General features: G+C 33.2%; 1 protein-coding gene across 1 annotated transcript; it reads right to left on the bottom strand.

Moving 5' to 3' along the window:
- Positions 1 to 1,121: 1,121 nt before the first annotated feature.
- Positions 1,122 to 12,525, bottom strand: LOC104601856 (lysM domain-containing GPI-anchored protein LYP6-like). The gene is made up of 5 exons (XM_010265349.3): positions 11,693 to 12,525; positions 2,518 to 2,632; positions 2,217 to 2,378; positions 1,903 to 1,934; positions 1,122 to 1,796 (listed from the first exon to the last, which is right to left on the bottom strand). The coding sequence occupies exons 1-5, from the start codon at positions 12,348 to 12,350 to the stop codon at positions 1,528 to 1,530; spliced, it is 1,236 nt and encodes a 411-aa protein (XP_010263651.1). The 5' UTR covers positions 12,351 to 12,525; the 3' UTR covers positions 1,122 to 1,527.
- Positions 12,526 to 18,291: the final 5,766 nt, after the last annotated feature.

Here is an 18,291-nt window from a genome sequence, read left to right as displayed (position 1 = left end):
GATCCCAACTTGATCCAATTATAAATATATGTTGAATTCAAAACACCTTAATTGGATTGGACTTCAAATATAAAGTCATACCATTTTGCAGTCTACTTAGTTATCTACCATAAATGGTAAATATAATAATAAGGGTGAGGAAAAAAGAACTAGAACAGATTCAATTGGCAAAATAAAGGAAAAACCAAGAAAGAAACTAACAGGATTCATTGATTGAAGAAAGGTTGGACCATTCTTGACGCAAATACTGGAGCATTGTGAGTTTTTGAATAAAACCAGAGAACACTACAACAAACAGGATAGTGCGTTCTCAGCAAAACAAATAAAAAGAAGAGAAGGAAAAAAGAAAAGTTAAAAGATAAAAACTCCCAATTGAAGTAGCAATCTGAACTTCACGAGCTATCCAATCTGGGGCCTGGTTCGCTATGATGCAATACCTTTATTTTCTCTTGGTCTTGGAAGGCTATGCAAGGCAGTAAAGGCTGCTCGGGCTTTGCCCCGACTGAAGCCGAACTCCCTCGGCTTACGTACGTGATAAATCGTACTGTATGTTAAGCTAACAACGTTATTGCCGAAATGGAGGAGCCCGATTGCCTCCTGCCCCCTCATATCCCCAACTCATGTTTTGCCGACATATATTCTGCTGGTTATGGTGTTTTCATTCGTGACTCTCAACAGGGTTTTGTAGCAGCTCTCTCTCTCTCTCTCTCTCCCCCCCCCCCCCCCCCCCCCCCCTCAGAGAGATGTCCCATGTCCGGCAGTGTTTTCTGAAGCTAGCTTAAGCGGTCCTTTTAATTAGGTTTGAGATTGGCCACCCATTGAGAACTCTGCAAAATCAACTCAATAAACAATAACTGTGCAAAATCTGCTCCGTAGTTGTGTGGGCTCACGTCAAAACAGGTCTGAAAACTCTATTACTCATTTCTTACCGAGCTCTGGTTGCAGTTCTGGCTGATGGATGGGTTATCCGCCGTTTTGGTTGTTGTCTAGTAATTAAAGAGGTTGCTGAGAGTATTGCTCGTATTAATCCCGATATTAATTAAGTATTTTTTGTATTAACCCCAGTTGGTAATGTTCAACTCCCGTTCATTCTGGTCTGATCGATGAATTATATTCCATGATTACTAAAAAAAGGTGGACCATTAATTCAAGTCATTGAACTAATTGACAGGACAAAAGAAGATTGCATTCGACTTCAAAGAATCAGATAATCAGTTGGCACCCGGTTTAGGTTCATTCTTTGCCTTCCAATTTGCTAGGTAAAGGCAGTAACAAGCTTCCTCTGTGACATTTCGTCAGTCTACGTCTACCTCTCTAATATTCCTGCAATTTCAGCTTTATATGAAGCATCCCCAATACTATAATCTCTCAAACTCGGCTGCCTTGTTTAGGGGTTGTCATCCCCACCCCCAAACCCCGCCTTTCCAGAACACAAATGTCTATTTACCAGCAATTAAGTTAGCTATGCATCTTCTTATGTAGATGACCGTATAAACATCAATAACCCAAGAGTCCAAGACAATGTAGTTAGCAGGTTATGGTTCCAGGCTCCAGAAAATAAAAAAGAATTGCCGAAAGAAATATAATCTGAAACCACGATAAACCCCAAAATGAAATAACCCCATGTCCGCCATTACTAGGATCTGTCGGAGCCAATGTGACAACTGGAGCAGAGCCATTAAAAACAGAAGTTTGTGGTGGAGCCTCAGAGGGAGAGGGAGATGGAGACAAACTTGTTAACGGGATAACAGAACCAAATGATGTAGGCGATGCCGAAGTATAATTACTTTGGTTACCTGCATTATTATAATTAGTATAACTAGAAAATGTCAGCTATATATCCTGAACGATTGATGACTAGAATGAAATATTCTATTTGGAATCATTGATGAAATTTATTACCTGAGCATTGCATCTGAGAAGAACTCACTAAACTGCAATATCAACCAAACAGATAGAGATTAAAGAATAAAGACTAAATACAAATATGTATACTGCAAATACATGAAAAGTAATACAAAATATAAGGTTTTGCACTCTATATAAATACATGCAAAATACAAGATTTTGTGCTCTACGTATTTGTATTTGTATTCCTTCCAAATGGAGCCTAAAGAAAAAAAAAAAAAAGCATTATCTGAGATACTAAGTTCACTTTTTAAATGTTCTCTACATACATAAGTAAACTCGTCTAACACTGAAAGTGGCAAAGCTACCTTTTGAAAATCTTCTGGCCTAAGTGGCCACGATATAAGCACTTAGTGACATTGCAACCTGTTGTTGTTTTCTCCTCATGGATGTCACCTACATAGAACTCTGTCCCTTTGCATTGCAGATGAGAGCAAGAGGACCCAACAAAGGATGGGGAACAGGTTAAGCTGAGAAAGTATAATACATAATTAATTATCAACCAATAGTCAGTTGGAGAAACTCAAATGAAACATTTGAGTTTGGACCACAATAGTCAGTTGGAGAAAGTATAATATATAATATATAGTAACAGGATTGAGGACTTACTCGAGATTGTTTGGACCACAATTGCATTTGATGCAATTGTTTGCAGTTAGGGCATAGCTACCGTTTGGAACTATCAAACTTTCATTGTGCCAATTCAGGTTAGCAGATGAACAGGCTGCATCCATGGAAGGAAATTGCAAATTAATTTATGAATAGGAATTTGATTTTGTTGCTGTCATAGAAAATGTCAAGAAGGGTCGGATTTATGGTATGAGTAGAGCTTACCACTCTAGTCTAGCCCGTGCATAGTTGCTAAAAGAACTTGTAGTAGGAGACTTATGACAACATCAACTGGGCCAAATGGTACCAAGTCTAACCCAAATTATTTTTGCGTTATGCGTTGTTAGATATTTTTTTCTGGGTCACATGTTGTTAGATAAAGTTGTGTTAATTTTATTATTTCTTTTAATTTTTATTGTATTGTTTTATTACATTTTATTAGTTTTATTACTCTTAAATGCAATGCACAGGCTTTGTTGGACATTTCCAATTTAGCCAAAAGCTGAAACCTATCTATCTTAGCATTATTCTTGGGTTATGTATTGTCTAATAAATTTTAAAAAATAAACAAAAATCTACAAGGGATTAGGGAGAGGGAGAGTTACACTTTTATTAAGTTAAATGGAAAAATAAATTTGCATTGATTCTATTTAAATTATGTTTTTATTAATTTGTATCACTTTTAACTAATAAAATAATTTTTGCTAAGTTTGTTAACAATTTTTAATTGTTTGTTAATATGTTATTTTTATTAATTATTTAAATTTAATTTTTTATAAAATTAATTTTACTAATTTTAGAGTAAGTTGATAAAACTAAATTATTAAATTTATTTTAATTAAAAAGTTAATCATGTAAAGTAAGTTTCAGATTTTTAATTTCTCTTTATTTATATTTTTATGTTACTTTCTGATTTTCAATATTTTCTCAATAAATATTACTTTCATATATATATATATTCCGTTATTTTTAGTAAATATTTTATGAATTAACTAAAAAATAAGTTTCTAATTTTTTTGTTATCTTCTTATTTTATTGTTTTTTACAAAATTGGTAATATTTTTTTCTTTTATCTTCCCTTACTTTTCTGATATTTTCTAACTAATAAAATTAATTTTAGTGAAAATTCCCCATATTTGCTCTTTTTATTTTCAAAATTGCATAACCAAGTTAAACCAATCAAACCAGATCAGTCCATTTTAATATGAACTGGCACTTGAAGCTAGTAGGTTAGATGGTTTTGTATTCAAATAACCCAACCCATGTCTTCTTGATTCATAGCTATTTGATCTACCACTCAATTCTTTCACAACTTAAGTTCGTTGCAATGGGGCTATAAGACAAAGGAACAATTCATGTTCACAGAAAAATATTTTTAGAAATATAGCAATGAAATTTGTACATAAATTATAGATAAATAATGTCAAATTTTAACATAATATTTTTGAAAATATAATAGAAAAATATTTTATTCAATATTTAATTAATATTTTAATAAAAACATGTTAATTAATAGTGCTTCTAATATTTATTTTCAAGACATATTTTCTACAAATTTAGATAGTAGATTTGGTAGACCAAACTGGGTCAATCAAGATATGTTCAAATTGGTAAGTAAAAATTTATATTTTCTTGGCCCATCCTTTTGCTATAGTGTTCACTAAATTTCAGCATCAATACAAATAGTGATGTGTGGGGCCCAAAATGTCCCATGGAGAGAGATAGATTTTATAATGTCAATATTAAAATATTATTTACAATTATAATAAGATTTTTAATTAATTATTAAAAAATATTACTTTACTTTTATTATTTGTCTTATTGTATTATTTATTTTATAATGTCAATATTAAAATCTTATTTCAATATTTAAGTTTCGAGTTAAACATTAGTATTTCAATACATTGATAAAAAATTAAATGCATGCATTTGGAATGCTGAGAGAGATAGAGAGAAATAGAGAGAGAGAAATGGGGAGGGAAAGAAGCATTAGAAGTAGATGGTTTAGTGGGCATGTGAGATAGACTAGGAGATACTTTAGGTGCGAGAGATAGTTTAGGATATGACTTGAGAGAGAGGGGGGAATCTTAGGAAGAATTTTAATATTTAGATTCTTAAGATTTGAATTGTTGAGAGGAAATGATGATGTGGCTTAATAAGATAAGCTAAACCCCCTGGAGGCTTAGCGTAATAAGAGGGATAGAAAAGGGAAGAGAGAGAGAAAGAGAGAGAGAGAGAGAGAGAGAGAGTTAGGGAGAAATCAATAAAGGGGGTTTGGAAAATGGAAATACATGATGATGTGGACTATACACACACACACACACTAGGGGTGCTCACTGCTCACGTACCGGGTAACCGAACCGTGGTCCTTTTTTTGAACCGAACCGGTAGTACCGATTTTTTGAAAACTGGTAACTGGAACCAAACTGAAACCAGTTGGTTAATCAATTGATCGGTTCGGTTAACCATCGGTTCAGTTCACAAGTTTTTCAGTTTTTTAGTTTTTATAATATATATTATAAAAATATATATAAATATATAATAAAAAATATTATATATATATAATATTATATTTTAAATAATAAATAATATAATATATTATAAATATATATTTATATATAATGCATATTTATTAATTTATAATGTATAAAATATATATAATATACATAAATATATAGAAAAACATGTATACTGGTCGGTTCGGTTAATCGCCGGTTTTTTTTATATTGGTTAACCGAAACCGAACCAATACCTTCAGTTTTTTAAAAACTCCGAACCGACTAGTTCAATTAACCAATTTTTCGGTTCGGTTTCTGTCAGTTTGGTTTTTCAATTTTTTTGCTCACCCCTAACACACACACACACACTTTTTTTTTGTCTAAGAAAGGATATAAAAGTTATTTTATTATAGTTTTAATGTTAGCTTTAATGACAACTAAAATGCTCATATTTGTGTATTTAGTCTATCTCGGGTGGAAGTGTAAGTTCAATTATTACTTTCCACCTCATTTAATCTCCTCTCATTAACTCTTATACTTAAGGCATTAACTACCATTTTCTCTTATTAAATCCTATATTTAAGTTATTTTTTACTAATAAATGTTACTAATTAGATCTATGTCAATATTTTTAATAATATAAACCTGTATGTTTAAAATTGACTTAAAAACAAAACCATTGTTTATCCAAGTGGTGGTTAAACAATTCAACCATCCAAATCAAATTGATCAACCTATGAAGTCATAATTAGGTAATAAAATTTTTAAAATAGAAACAAATATAGAAAATTAAAAAATGTAGAAAAAATTAGACACATTTATGATATTTTTATTAATCAAATTAAAAAAAGTGTAATAAACAATAATTATTTTTATTGATGATGAAAATGATATACATAATTTAGAACTTACAAAAAATGAAATTATTTTACTATGTGGCAAAGATAAATAATTCAACTTTTGGGTCAAATGTGTTAATATTTAATGTCATAAATAAGTAATTAAAAATAATAAAATAAAAAAATGAAAAATAGATAGATTTTGCAAAAAAAAAAAACATTTAGGCACATGTATAATGTCATATGTTTATCATATTAAATAAAAAGTAATTGTGGCATATCAAAATTATTTTTACACACAAATAAAAAAATTAAAAAATTGATATTTACACTACTATTAAAAATATGAATAAGATTATGGAACTTTCTTTCGACTAAAATATTAATTTTTTGAATTTAATCCCCATTTAATTGTGAGGTTTAAATTGTAAATTGAACTACTACTTTTCACTTCATTCAATTCCCTCTATTCAAATCACCAAAAAGATAAAACATTACAAAAGGAAGAGTCCAGCCAAGTAGGCAGACTTGTCAATAATACTTGAAACCCCACAACTCTATCTGATTATCACATATTTAGATGAGGTGTTTATATAATCAAATTTGGATTTGACAACCTACATCCAATTAATCATTAAAAACAAAATATAAAAATACATAAAGTTTATAGAAAATTTTGGATTTATTATTATTATTATTATTATTATTATTATTATTATTATTATTATTATTATTATCACCACCACCACTATCATCATCATCATCATCATCTACAAATGCCACATGCAAAGCACATGCACACTTACTAGTACATGTGTGTGTGTGTGTGTGTGTGTGTGTGTGTGTGTGTGTGGTATAGACTAGCAAGTAAATCCATGAAAATGCATGGGTTGAAGAGTAGTTAGGTTTGGGTTGGCAATTTTGGTTTTGATATCAATTTGGGTCCAGGCTCAATTCTAGATTAAGGTCGAGTTAGCTCTTAACCTAATCCAAACCCATATGTTTTGTACCCCTGTTTTATTAAGAGAGTCAAATGGGGTCAATGGAGATTTAAAAGGAAACAAGGGATTTAATGGGGGGGGGGGATGTTACAAACATTAACTATCAGGGGAAGGGGTTAAGAATTATTTTATTAGAGAGTAATGATGGATTTTATTAGAAAAAATTAAGACTCAAGAGGGTTTTTTGTAACTTACATTTTTTATAGTTTAACTAAATAGATAACCACATGTTTGAAAAATGAGAGGGTTTTTGGCATTATAGAAGTTAGGTTTTGGTTGGAAAATTTAGGTTTTTGGCATCAACTTGGGTTTAAGCTAAGGTCCATATTTAGAACAAGGCAGAAGTTGGGTTTTGGTTAACAAATTTAGGTTTGTTTCGTCAATTTGGGTTTAGGCTAAGATCCATATTTAGGGTTGGGAAAAAGTTAGGTTTTGGTTGACAAATTTAGTTTTTTGTCAACTTTGGTTTAGGTTAAAGTTTGTATTTAGGTGGCATTTTGTAACACTTTTCAGACATCTAAAGTCTAAAATATTTGCTTTTCAGATGCAATGCTTATTTGGTGTTGCATCTAAAATATGATTTGAAAAGGTTTTTGAGATCTGAAATTGTAAGACCCAAGCCTGTCACTTAATGCGCTCAGATGCGTTTCAGACATGGCCTAAAGTCAAAAATACCCCTACCCCATTTTTTCTCCCTCTCTCTCTCTCTCCTATCTTCCCGCCACCATCGCTGCAACTCTCAACAACATCGGTGGTTCTTTCCAATTTTAATCTTATTTTAATAAGTTTTTTATTTTTTATAAATTATATTTGCATTAATTATTAATTATTTTATTTTTTATTAATCATTAAATATTTTAATAGTTTTAAGATATTAATTTGATAATTATTAATTTTTTTATTGCTTTATGGTCTTTATTAGTATTTTCATTATTATTTTAACTCATAATAATTTATTTTTAATTTATAAGTTGATATGTATTTTTCAATTTTATTCTTATTTTAATAAATTATTTTTTTTTATTTTTATAATTTACTCATATTTTTTAATATTATTTTGAATTTAATAATTTTTTTTATAAAACAATGCAAATTGAAATCAAAATTACCAAATAGCCTAGTTTAGGTGTAAAATAGTAAAATCAATGAATTTCGGATGCTGAAGGTTTGATCCAACACAAACAACATTCTTTATTCAGAGCCTCTAAAAAGTCAAAAAGCAACTATGTCTCTTTTTAGATTTTAGACACTTTTAATATCTTTTTAACTTTTCAGATTTCAGATTTATTAAATGCCACCTTAGAGTTGGGAAAAAGGTTAGGTTTTGGTTGAAAATTTATGTTTTCATTATCAATTTTGGTTGAGGCTAAGGTCCATATTTAGAGTTGGGCACAAATTAGGTTTTGATTGGCAAATTAAGGTTTTTTGCATCAATTTGGGTTTAGGATAAGGTCTATATTTTATAGTTGGTCATGGACCGGCCCTCTACCTAACTCAATCCATCTAATTTATTGAGAGCAAAAGGGATTGAGAATTTTGTCTATGTGTGTATGTGTGCGTGTGTGCATGCATATGCATGAGACTGAGAGAGAGAGTTTTAAGAATGATCTTATTGGACAGAGTAATGATCGACCTTAGCAAAGACAATTGAGACTCAAGAGAGTTTTATTTTAATTTTTTATATTTTAATAATTTAATTTAAAAATAAATAACCACATTTGTGAGAAATGAGAGAAGGAAGTTCATATGAGCTGTTGTAATAGTTTTCTTTTCTTTTTTAGTTATTGAGCTTCAAATTTATTCCTTTTTATATAGCTTATATATTATGAAAAGTAAATAAACCAATTGATGGTAGCTTACTTGGTAGGCTCATTCACTTCTATAGCCCTATAAAGCTAAAAGTGTTATGCTTAGCATGAGATCAATAACCAAGTTAGAAAACAAATTTTAAAATTGAACTCACAAAGATAACCAAATGAGCATTTGGTTAGCCTTATAATGTAGGGGTATCAATGGACTGGTTTTGGGTTGGACTATGTCCAAATCAAAATCCATTTGGACGGATTGGACGGACCAATAAGACATATTGAATTTGGACAGACTAGACGGACCAATATGACATATTGGATTGGACCCGGTCCGTCCATAATGAATTTATATTGGATTGAGCCAATATCTGGTCCATTGATAGAAGATAAGAACATAGTTGTCAACGGACCAGGTTTGAGTTGAAACCAATATAAATTAAAAGGAATTTGAACAAATTGAACAGTCTTTGGACCGGTCCAAAATATTCATTGGACTGGATTGGACCAGATCCATTTGTAATGGATTCACATTGGATTGGACCGGGTTGGACCAAATCCAGTCCAATTGACACCCCTATAATGAGCATTTTCTCATGTTAAGTGCTTTCTTACTACATTTTATTATTGAATTAGACTCCATGAAACAAATCTATATTAATCCAATAAAAAAAGAGAGAAGAACTTCATAACCCATGAAAAGGAGCAATGGTTTCTTTAAACTTATATAGAAGAAGAAGATTGGTTCACCCCAAGTATTAGGTGGGCAAATTTAAATTTTGACATTAATTTGGGTCCAAGCCTAGGGTTCATATTTAAAGTTGGCCCTTAACCTAACACAATCCATTTAATTTACACCCCTACTTTATTAGATAGAGCCAAAAGGGATCAAGAGATTTAAGAGGAAAAGAGGGATTTAATTGTGTGTGTGTGTGTGAGAGAGAGAGAGAGAGATTTAGGAATGATCTTGTTAGATAGTAAATATGGATTTTATGAGAGATAATTAGGGGTGTTCACATTAAATGTCAAACCAACCAAACCGGCCCCACCCAACCCGAGTTGTTTGATTTTTTAAAACCATCGGTCGGTTTCGGTTTGTATGAAAAAACAAATGGACAACTCAGTTCGGTTTCAGTTCATACATGAAAACCAAAACCAAACCGAACCAAACCGATCCTATATGTTTTACTATTTAAGTAATTATTAATTAGTCCCTACCCTATATGTTAAAAGGTTGATATATTTTACTTGTGTTTGTTTGAACTTCGAAAACAATTGGTTATTTATGATAAAAATGTAAAACGTAAAACCAATACAAATATAATACAATGGTACAATATTTAATTCATTTTTGTATAAATTTAAATATATATTGACAAAAAAATCAGTTTTGCATAAAAAAACTAATCAATTTAAATATATATTTTGATTTTGCATAAAAATTAAAAAGAAATAAATTTAAATATAAATAGATATTTTAGTTTAATATATATATAAACTGACCCTTCATGTTTGGGTCAGTTTTGCTTCAAGGTCGGCCGGTTTCGGTTTAGTCAATAAGTAAACTGGATAGGTCGGGTCGGTTGAAGAAAATGACTCCAACCGACCCAACCCGACCCATGAACACCCCTAGAGATATAAAGACCCATTTTAATTTAATTTTGATTTATTATATATAATTATTTTTAATGATTTAATTTAAAAAAATATGTACATATGAAAAAAGGAAAGAGGAGGTACATGTGAGCTATGTGGTGAGAAGACCCCTCACTTCCCTTCTTTCCTCGTGGGTCAGGCCAAAATCCCAGTCCGCTTCTCAACATCTAGGGTGGTCATGGTCTCCTTCCTTGCAAACTTCATTACAGTTAAGCCGTTGAGCAAGCTCATGGGCCTTCAGAGCAGCCCATATTTCAGCTGTTTGATAGTCGATGTTCAAAGTGGAGCAGCAATTGCCCCTAGAATCTCTCCTTTATGGTTACTTGCGTTGCATCCATAGGCACATTTCTCATCCATCTTCATGGACTAATCAAAGTTTATTTTGATTTGTCTACACTCTACAAGAGCCATAGAAGGAAGCTTGTTTTCTCTTAAAACCAATAAAATCTCTTTACTATATTCTCCACAACCATTCCAACACACCAATTTCTAAGACATTTATTCATGTCCAATGTTGGGCTTGGAATCTGGGCCTCCACAATCATCCAAGTTTGCTTCGCCAACGTGCTTCTAATGAAAATGTGATTTGTGTCCTCGTCACGACCAAATGGACAGCCAGGATATATGCTCATGCCTTTATGGACCAGATTTGTCCTAGTTGGCAATTTGTCCATCTGACGAACCCACAGGAAAAATGGTTTTCTTTAGTATTCTAAAATGGTCTAAGTCCAGGATCGCATCTCTACTCAAGCTTGCATAACCACATTTTTCTGTGGATCCTCCTTTGGGCTTCACTTCCCAAACTAGATTATCTTCTTCGAATTCAGATCTAGGTTGATTAAAGAAACTACTTAGAGATGACCGAAGTTTTCCCTTGAGATGAGACCACACTCTATCAGATACTCTATATTTCTTGTCAATTCAACAATTTGTTGGGTTTTCGCTTTTCAGGCCTTTACCTTTTCGGAATTGCTCCCTTACTTAATGGGCCCAAAATAGGCCATTATTCAGGTCTATGATTGCCAAACATTCTCAGAAGTCAGAAGCAACTCAAACAAGTCCAGCTAGGCTGGTCCAGTACCAGTACCAGTACCCATTTAAAAACATTAGTCTCTGGGCCCAGCACTATAATTTCTAGGCATCTAGCCAACTACCAGTTGAGTTTCTAGTTGGAAATTTAGGTGAAATTGACCATCCGAAGTTCCGAAGAGCTACAACTCAGTAACTCAACTCATTGTTTTGGGTTAGATGGAAATTCCTCAGATAATTTACAAAGCTTAATGATGCAAAAGCCCAAATAATGAAACAATACTACCAATTGTGAGCTGTAGAGAAGTAAGATGAAGAATTTAAGTGGTACGGTTAATTATACTAACCTGGAATCGGAACTGCTACAATATCTCCTGGATCAACTACCGCTTGTGACAGGCCATTAACGGTCACCAACTCTGCTACAGTCGTATCATACGTCGCTCCGATGCTGTTTAAGTTTTCCCCTATGTGCACTAAATATGACAAGTAAATTGCCGTAATGCCATTACTAGTGTTATTGAAGCATGTGCACGGCAACGGAATTACAAGGCTCTGACTACTCCACAGTCGTCCCTGGCCATCAACCCCATTAAAGCTCCTGATCTGCTCTGCACTGGCCAGCCCACCATAACCAATCGATATAGACTCAATTGTGTCTGCAGCTCGAACTGTATAAGATGTCAATACAAAACGACGGATGCCATCTACGCAGGAGCACGAAATGGGTATTCTGATGAGAGAACTTTTGGGGAGGATTCGGTTCTCAGGGAATGCCATTGTTGGGTCAAGCGAGTTTGAGCCTAAGATGTCAAGTACATTTACTTGGAACCTAGATGCAATCTCTGAGAGCTTGGAGTCCCAAGGGAGGAGATAGGAGAGTAGAGAGGTACAGGAGTCAGAGGACTTACATGGTTCAATCACAAATTTTGCACATGTTTTGGGAAGGAAGACAACGAAGAGGGAGATGAGTAGAATAGCAAGTGGTTGCACTAGAATTCCCATCGTATGATCTCGTATCAGTGATTGTCTCTCCTCTCTATAACTGTAATTCTATAAATAGTTTTACAGAAGAGAAGCAATGAAGAGATGTATTGTGTTGGTTTTTTTTTTCTAATTTGGATGAGTAAGACGGGTAGGTCTCTGGAATCTGCAGTATCTATACAGATAAATGGGGAGAGAAGGGTGAGGGTTGGCTGGTGAGGCTTTGAAGGGAAGATATGGGGTTAAATTTTTAAAGGACTTATTGCTTTAAATTAAAGCATGTTGATTGTTGGTCTGAAGAAAAGAACATGGCCACTCAACAGTTAACAAGCGGTCCCCCAGCTTCCCCTTGTCGTGTAATTTTCACGTTCAGAGGGTGAAAAAATAATAGTATATACTACTGCATGCGTTGTTTGTGATATGATCCGATCATGTCTTAATATAAAATATATGGACACATATAAATTGATAGAAATTTCTTGTGAAGAAATCGAGTATTCTCCTCTATATTTATTTTGGTTGTATTTACAATGTTTTTGGGAAAAATATTTTTCACTAATTATAGGAAACTAACATTTACTTTTAGTTTTTCCCATATAAGACAATTTTTTGAGCATGTATTGGTTTTTTTTGGTAAATAAGAGGAAAACAAGGGTTACACTTAACGCATGCAATACATGGTTAGCCCTTCCCTTTTTGTAAATTTAGGTTCCGTTTGGTTTGTGGGATGGAGATGAGAAAAGGGAATATTTTAAAAATATTCTTTTTATTTCTTATTTGTTTTGAGGGAAATAGAGGGATGGGATGAGAAAAATGTGGGATGCGAGATCCCAAAATCGTGGAATTGGGATCGCACTAAAACAGTACGACCCCGGTGGAAAAACTCGAGAAAATTCAAGTTTTCTTCATTCATGAGATGGGCCTTCTTCTTCAACTGTAGTAAGGTGACGAACCAGCGATGACGAATGGCAAATGAACCATTGTTTTCTATTCTCCATTGTTTTCTTCAACTGGAGTAAGGCGACGAACAGTGTGACCCGATCTATTCTCCATTGTTTTCTTCACCAAAAATACTGGTAAGGAACCACTGTTCATTGCCTTCCCCGTTTGAATAGAGGAGGCGGCGGTGGCAAGAGAACCAGTGCGAGGGGCAGCGGCGATCTATTACCTTCCTCGTTCTCTGTCTCTCCCTCCATCTTCCTCTTCTCTCTTTTCCCTCACCTTCTTCTTCTTCCTATTCTTCCCGTCTTCCTCCCTCCCCTTCTTCTTCTTCTTCTTCATCTTACATGAATCCGGCGAAGAACTAGTCGTGACAATGCTTTCCTATTATTTTCCCATATATAAAACCAAACACTGGAAAGTAAAGTTTTTACACTTTCCCATCCCATCCCACCCAAATCTTCCCACAAACCAAACGGAGCCTTAGGGTAAAATAAAAAAACCTCCCCCGAAGTTTCTCACAATCATAAAAACCTCTCCTCTAGTTTTATTTTAACAAACACTTCCCTTGAACTTTTAAAAAATCAACAGAAATAACCCTTTCCTCACTAACCCAGACAAAAAAGGTTAGACCAATACATAAGTTTTTTTCAAATACCCATTCTACACCGTTAACTCTTTCAGCCCTGAAACTTACTCCAGTCAAGAAGGGAAACAACATTTGACCACCAGAGATTGCCGGGTGGAGAAGTGAGGCAACGTTTTTGGTTTATGCATAGGAAAACGCAGATAAAATTTGAACTTTAGCCATAGATTAGAAGGTGAACTGATGCAAGTGATTGTTCTTCACCGGAAGGTTGGCTGAGAAGTGTGTTAATCAACTTAAAGGCCACCTAATCTTTTAATCACATCTTGGATTTACGATACTGGTTTTATAGCGGAAATGCCAAATGATGAATTCTTGGTTTTGATTGCATATCAGAAATAAAACTAATTGTTACATTACACTATTCAACTTTTCCCCCTGTTTTGCTTTTGGGTTGTATGTATTTATGGACACTATTGAATGCATCTTCTTTTCTCATTTTGGGTCATACAAAATGTCATTTATTGAATCTCTGATTTGGTTTTTGTGGGCTTCAATGAACTTGTGCTTTTATTATTTCTCGTTTTTGGATTCGATGAAGCATAACTCTATTTGGTCCCCAATTTCTTATCGATTGGTTGTTGGTTACTCAACTTGCAAGCCACCAAAGGTGTTAGTAACACCTTCAAAAGAAAACGTCAACAAATTACAGCACAGAAGAGAAATTGATTTCTTGTCCTTGAGAGCCTCATTTATTTTTCCATGTGGTATTGGTGAGAAAACTCACATCTATTTGTGAAATGTAATCCTCATAGCAAGAGAAACGAAAAAAAAAGCTCTACTGAGAAATTGCTCGAGGGGGAAGTAGATATTGCAGACAATGAAGAACAACTGCTGGTGAAGAACAATTGCCGGTAAAGAATAGTGGCTAGTTAAGAACAATTTCCAGAAAATGGGAAATATTCTTAGGTGAATAGAATATTTTGAATGATGGTGTCATGTAAGTGTTTAGTGGTGTTAGGGTTTAAACTCTATTCTTTTGCTCTAAAAAAACTCATAAAATCGCAAGAGTGATGTTAATCGAATGAGAGCATTTTTTGAATTTTAATATATTTTCAATGATGTCCCGAGAATTAGTCAGGGGTAATTTTGTAACTCTATACGTTTTCCATATGGATTAGTGATAGAAGGGAGGTTTCTGTTGATTTTTTCAAAAGTTTAGGGAGGTATTTGTTAAAATTAAACTACAAGGGAGGTTTTTATGATTGTTAGAAACTTCAGGGGAGGTTTTTGTATTTTACCCTTAAATTTAGACGTCTTCTACCACATCATTTTAACTGATGATCCTTTTATTGACTAAATAATCTGCAAGCTGGTTAGCCTCCCTAATAGCATAAAAGTATGAGAATGGTATTCATTTCCCTTAGGCCTCAACTTAACTCTAGAGGAATCCTACTTGATAATTTGGAGGTCAAATTGGATTGTTCAAAACTACAAACCAAGTAAAGTTAATGAATTGCTCAAATTTACAAACACTCTTCCAAAGGAACAACAAAGAGAGGTTATTCAAATTTCAAAGACCTAGGATCGATGGATATTATATCCACTAGTAAGTATATACATGCTTTGCAATGGCAATTCTAGCTGATGATAATGATAATGTATCCAAAATTTTTGATAAAATTCATGTACTTTTTAATTTTTTGTTTTTTTATTATTAATTGGATGCAAATTGCAAAATCCAAATCTGATTATGTAAACACCTTATATTGGGCTGTAAAGTTTCGGGTATCATTGATAAGCCTACTTGGCTGGATTCTTCTTTTTGTAATGTTTTATCTTCTTAGTGTATCTCTTTTTTTTGTTCATTTATAAAAAGATGCAAGATTTAAAGAAAGGGAATTGAATGAGGTGAAAAGTAGTACTTCAAATACATTTTAAACCTCATAATTAAAAAGAGATTAAATTCAAAAAATGGGTATTTTAGTCAAAAGAAAGTTCCATAATTTTATTCATATTTCTATTAGTAGTGTAAATATAGAACTATAGATGTGTTCAATTTTTTCTATAATATTTTATTTCTATGTGTAAAAATAAACTTTTTGTTTAATATGATAAATATATGATATTGTACATGTGCCAAATGTTTTTTTTTTGTAAAATTTATTATTTTTTTTTATTTTTGTGTTTTTATATTTAATTAAATTTTATTATTTAATTATGACATTAAAGGCTAACACATTTTGACCCAAAAGTTGAATTATTGATCTTTGTCAAACAGGAAAATAATTTCCTTTTTGGTTAGTTTCAAATTGTGTATATCATTTTCATCATCAATCTACAATTTTGCAATTTTCTATATTTATTTTTATTTAAAAATTTTATTATCTAACTATGACTTCATGGGTTGACCAATTTGATTCTGGTGGTTGAATTGATTAGTCATCACTTGGATAAAGAATGAGTTTGTTTTTAAGTAAGTTTTAAAATATATAGTTTTATATTGTTAAAATTATTGGACATAGATATAATTGCTAGCATTTATTAGTAAAAAATAACTTAAATATAGAATGAGAGTTAATACATTAAATGTAAGACTTAACGAGAGAGGATTAAATGAAGTGAAAAACAATAATTGAAATTACATTTTTAACCCTCATAATTAGAAATAGACTAAATACACAAATATGGGCATTTTAGTCGAAAAAAGTTCCACACCTTCATTCCTACTTTTAATAATAGTATAGATATAAATTGTGATGGCATTACCAAGACCTAAGTTGGGAACTATGGGTATTGTTTATTTTTTTTTTCGTGGAAAAGATTTTCAAAGTTGTTTTGTGTGCCAAAGAAAAGGGATGGAGTCCTATCATGATATGATCTGATTCATAGTGGTTATATCCATGGTTTTGAAAATCGGACTGGACTAGATGATCGGACCGGTTAACCCATAAATTGGTTAGGCAACCGGTTCCATTTCACCCTAAAACCACTCCTGGGCCAAAAAACGTTGGTTTGTTAGTGACCCACTAACCTAGGTGGTTGAACCATTGAATTATCGACCCAGACAACAATTTTTTGTCTTTTTTATTTTAATTATTTTTTTATTTTTTTAATCAAAATGGGTCATCCATTCGAACCGGATAGTCAAACCATTTGACCTGGAAACTGGTCCCCAAAACGGTTTCAGCTCCGATTCAGTTTTTAAAACATTGGTTTTATCAGCACTCCTGGGTGGTGCGGTTTCATGGCAGTGTCTCCACATTTTTGTGCAGATGATCCAATTGGTGAATTGTTCAAATGGTGGCCTAGCATACTCAAAGAAGAAAAGAAAAGGCACAGGATCAAACCCGCATAACTGTAGGCTCTATGTGGTAAGAGATCAGCTTCGGTCAAGGCAAGCCTATGTTCACATTGTGCCAATAACCTCTTGCAACCTTGCACCAGGAATATCTCCCTATAAAATAAAACACGTAAGTACAGAGATATTCCCAATGCAAGACTGTAAAGACTGATCGAATGGGCGTTGCCCTGACGAAGCCAAACTCATGTGGTAAGGTCAGTGAACCTCACTCACGTGCATCATGCTCTGTCCCTATCCCACAAGTCCCGTTATGTAACATCAAAAAGCCTCAACATTTAAGATAAAATTAAGGAAAACTGTAGCTCTTTTGGACCTGTTTACTTGAAGTTTGTTACGATTTAATGACACAACTTACCTAATGTCATGTGATCTAGTGATGGTCAGGAGGTCTGGAGGTGTGGTTTGATTTACCTCCTACATCTTCTCGTGGCATACCCATTGTTAACAATACAGGCCCTTGAATCATTTTTGTGTATTTCAACCCATGTGCTTTTTGGTCTGCCCCAGCCCTTTGGACCCTTCAACCTGTAACAAAATCACTTTTCACATTTGCAGAAAATGGTTCATCATTTAAAGTTGCTCCAGCGAGGAGGGTTGAATTCGATATGGACCTAATTTTTTTTTCCCTTCATAACAGTGATCAACTGGTCATTTTCAAACTTTAACTTTTTTCTGCCTGAGATTTTAACATTAAACCAATCAATTTTTCCTATTAAACATGATTTAAAAAAAAAATCATTTTTTTTTAGTTTACATGCAACCTAACCCCACCTAATGATATCCTAGTTCATGGGGAAATGAATTGAAAGCCGCTCCAAACAGTCAGGAAATAGGAAATGTTCCTGAAACCCAAAAGCATGCAACCACGCTGAGATGAAGCATCCGATTTGGGCTTAAGGTCCGAGCCTGAGGTCAAGTTTGATTTTTTCAACCCGAATTCAGCCTGTACTATAATTTGATGCATTTGGATTGGGCTTGGGTTGATCAATGAATTCATTCTAAAATTTTGCACACAAACACATACACACACACACGTATATATAGAGAGAGAGAGAGAGAGAGAAAGAGATAGA

The sequence above is a fragment of the Nelumbo nucifera genome, chromosome 3 (assembly GCF_055504915.1).
Source record: "Nelumbo nucifera cultivar China Antique chromosome 3, China Antique-T2T, whole genome shotgun sequence".
Lineage (NCBI taxonomy): Eukaryota > Viridiplantae > Streptophyta > Magnoliopsida > Proteales > Nelumbonaceae > Nelumbo > Nelumbo nucifera.
Note: the sequence above shows the minus strand (reverse complement) of the source record. Positions and strands in the feature narration are given on the sequence as shown.

Bases quoted from the DNA above. Each gene is read 5' to 3' on its own strand.
- LOC104601856 (XM_010265349.3), bottom strand. From the start codon at position 12,350: ATGGGAATTCTAGTGCAACCACTTGCTATTCTACTCATCTCCCTCTTC. The intron at 2,633-11,692 runs GTTAGTATAATT...CCATGGATGCAG, and splicing joins TGTAGCAGTTCCGATTCCAG to CCTGTTCATCTGCTAACCTG. The intron at 1,935-2,216 runs GTAGCTTTGCCA...TTGATATTGCAG, and splicing joins GGCCAGAAGATTTTCAAAAG to TTTAGTGAGTTCTTCTCAGA.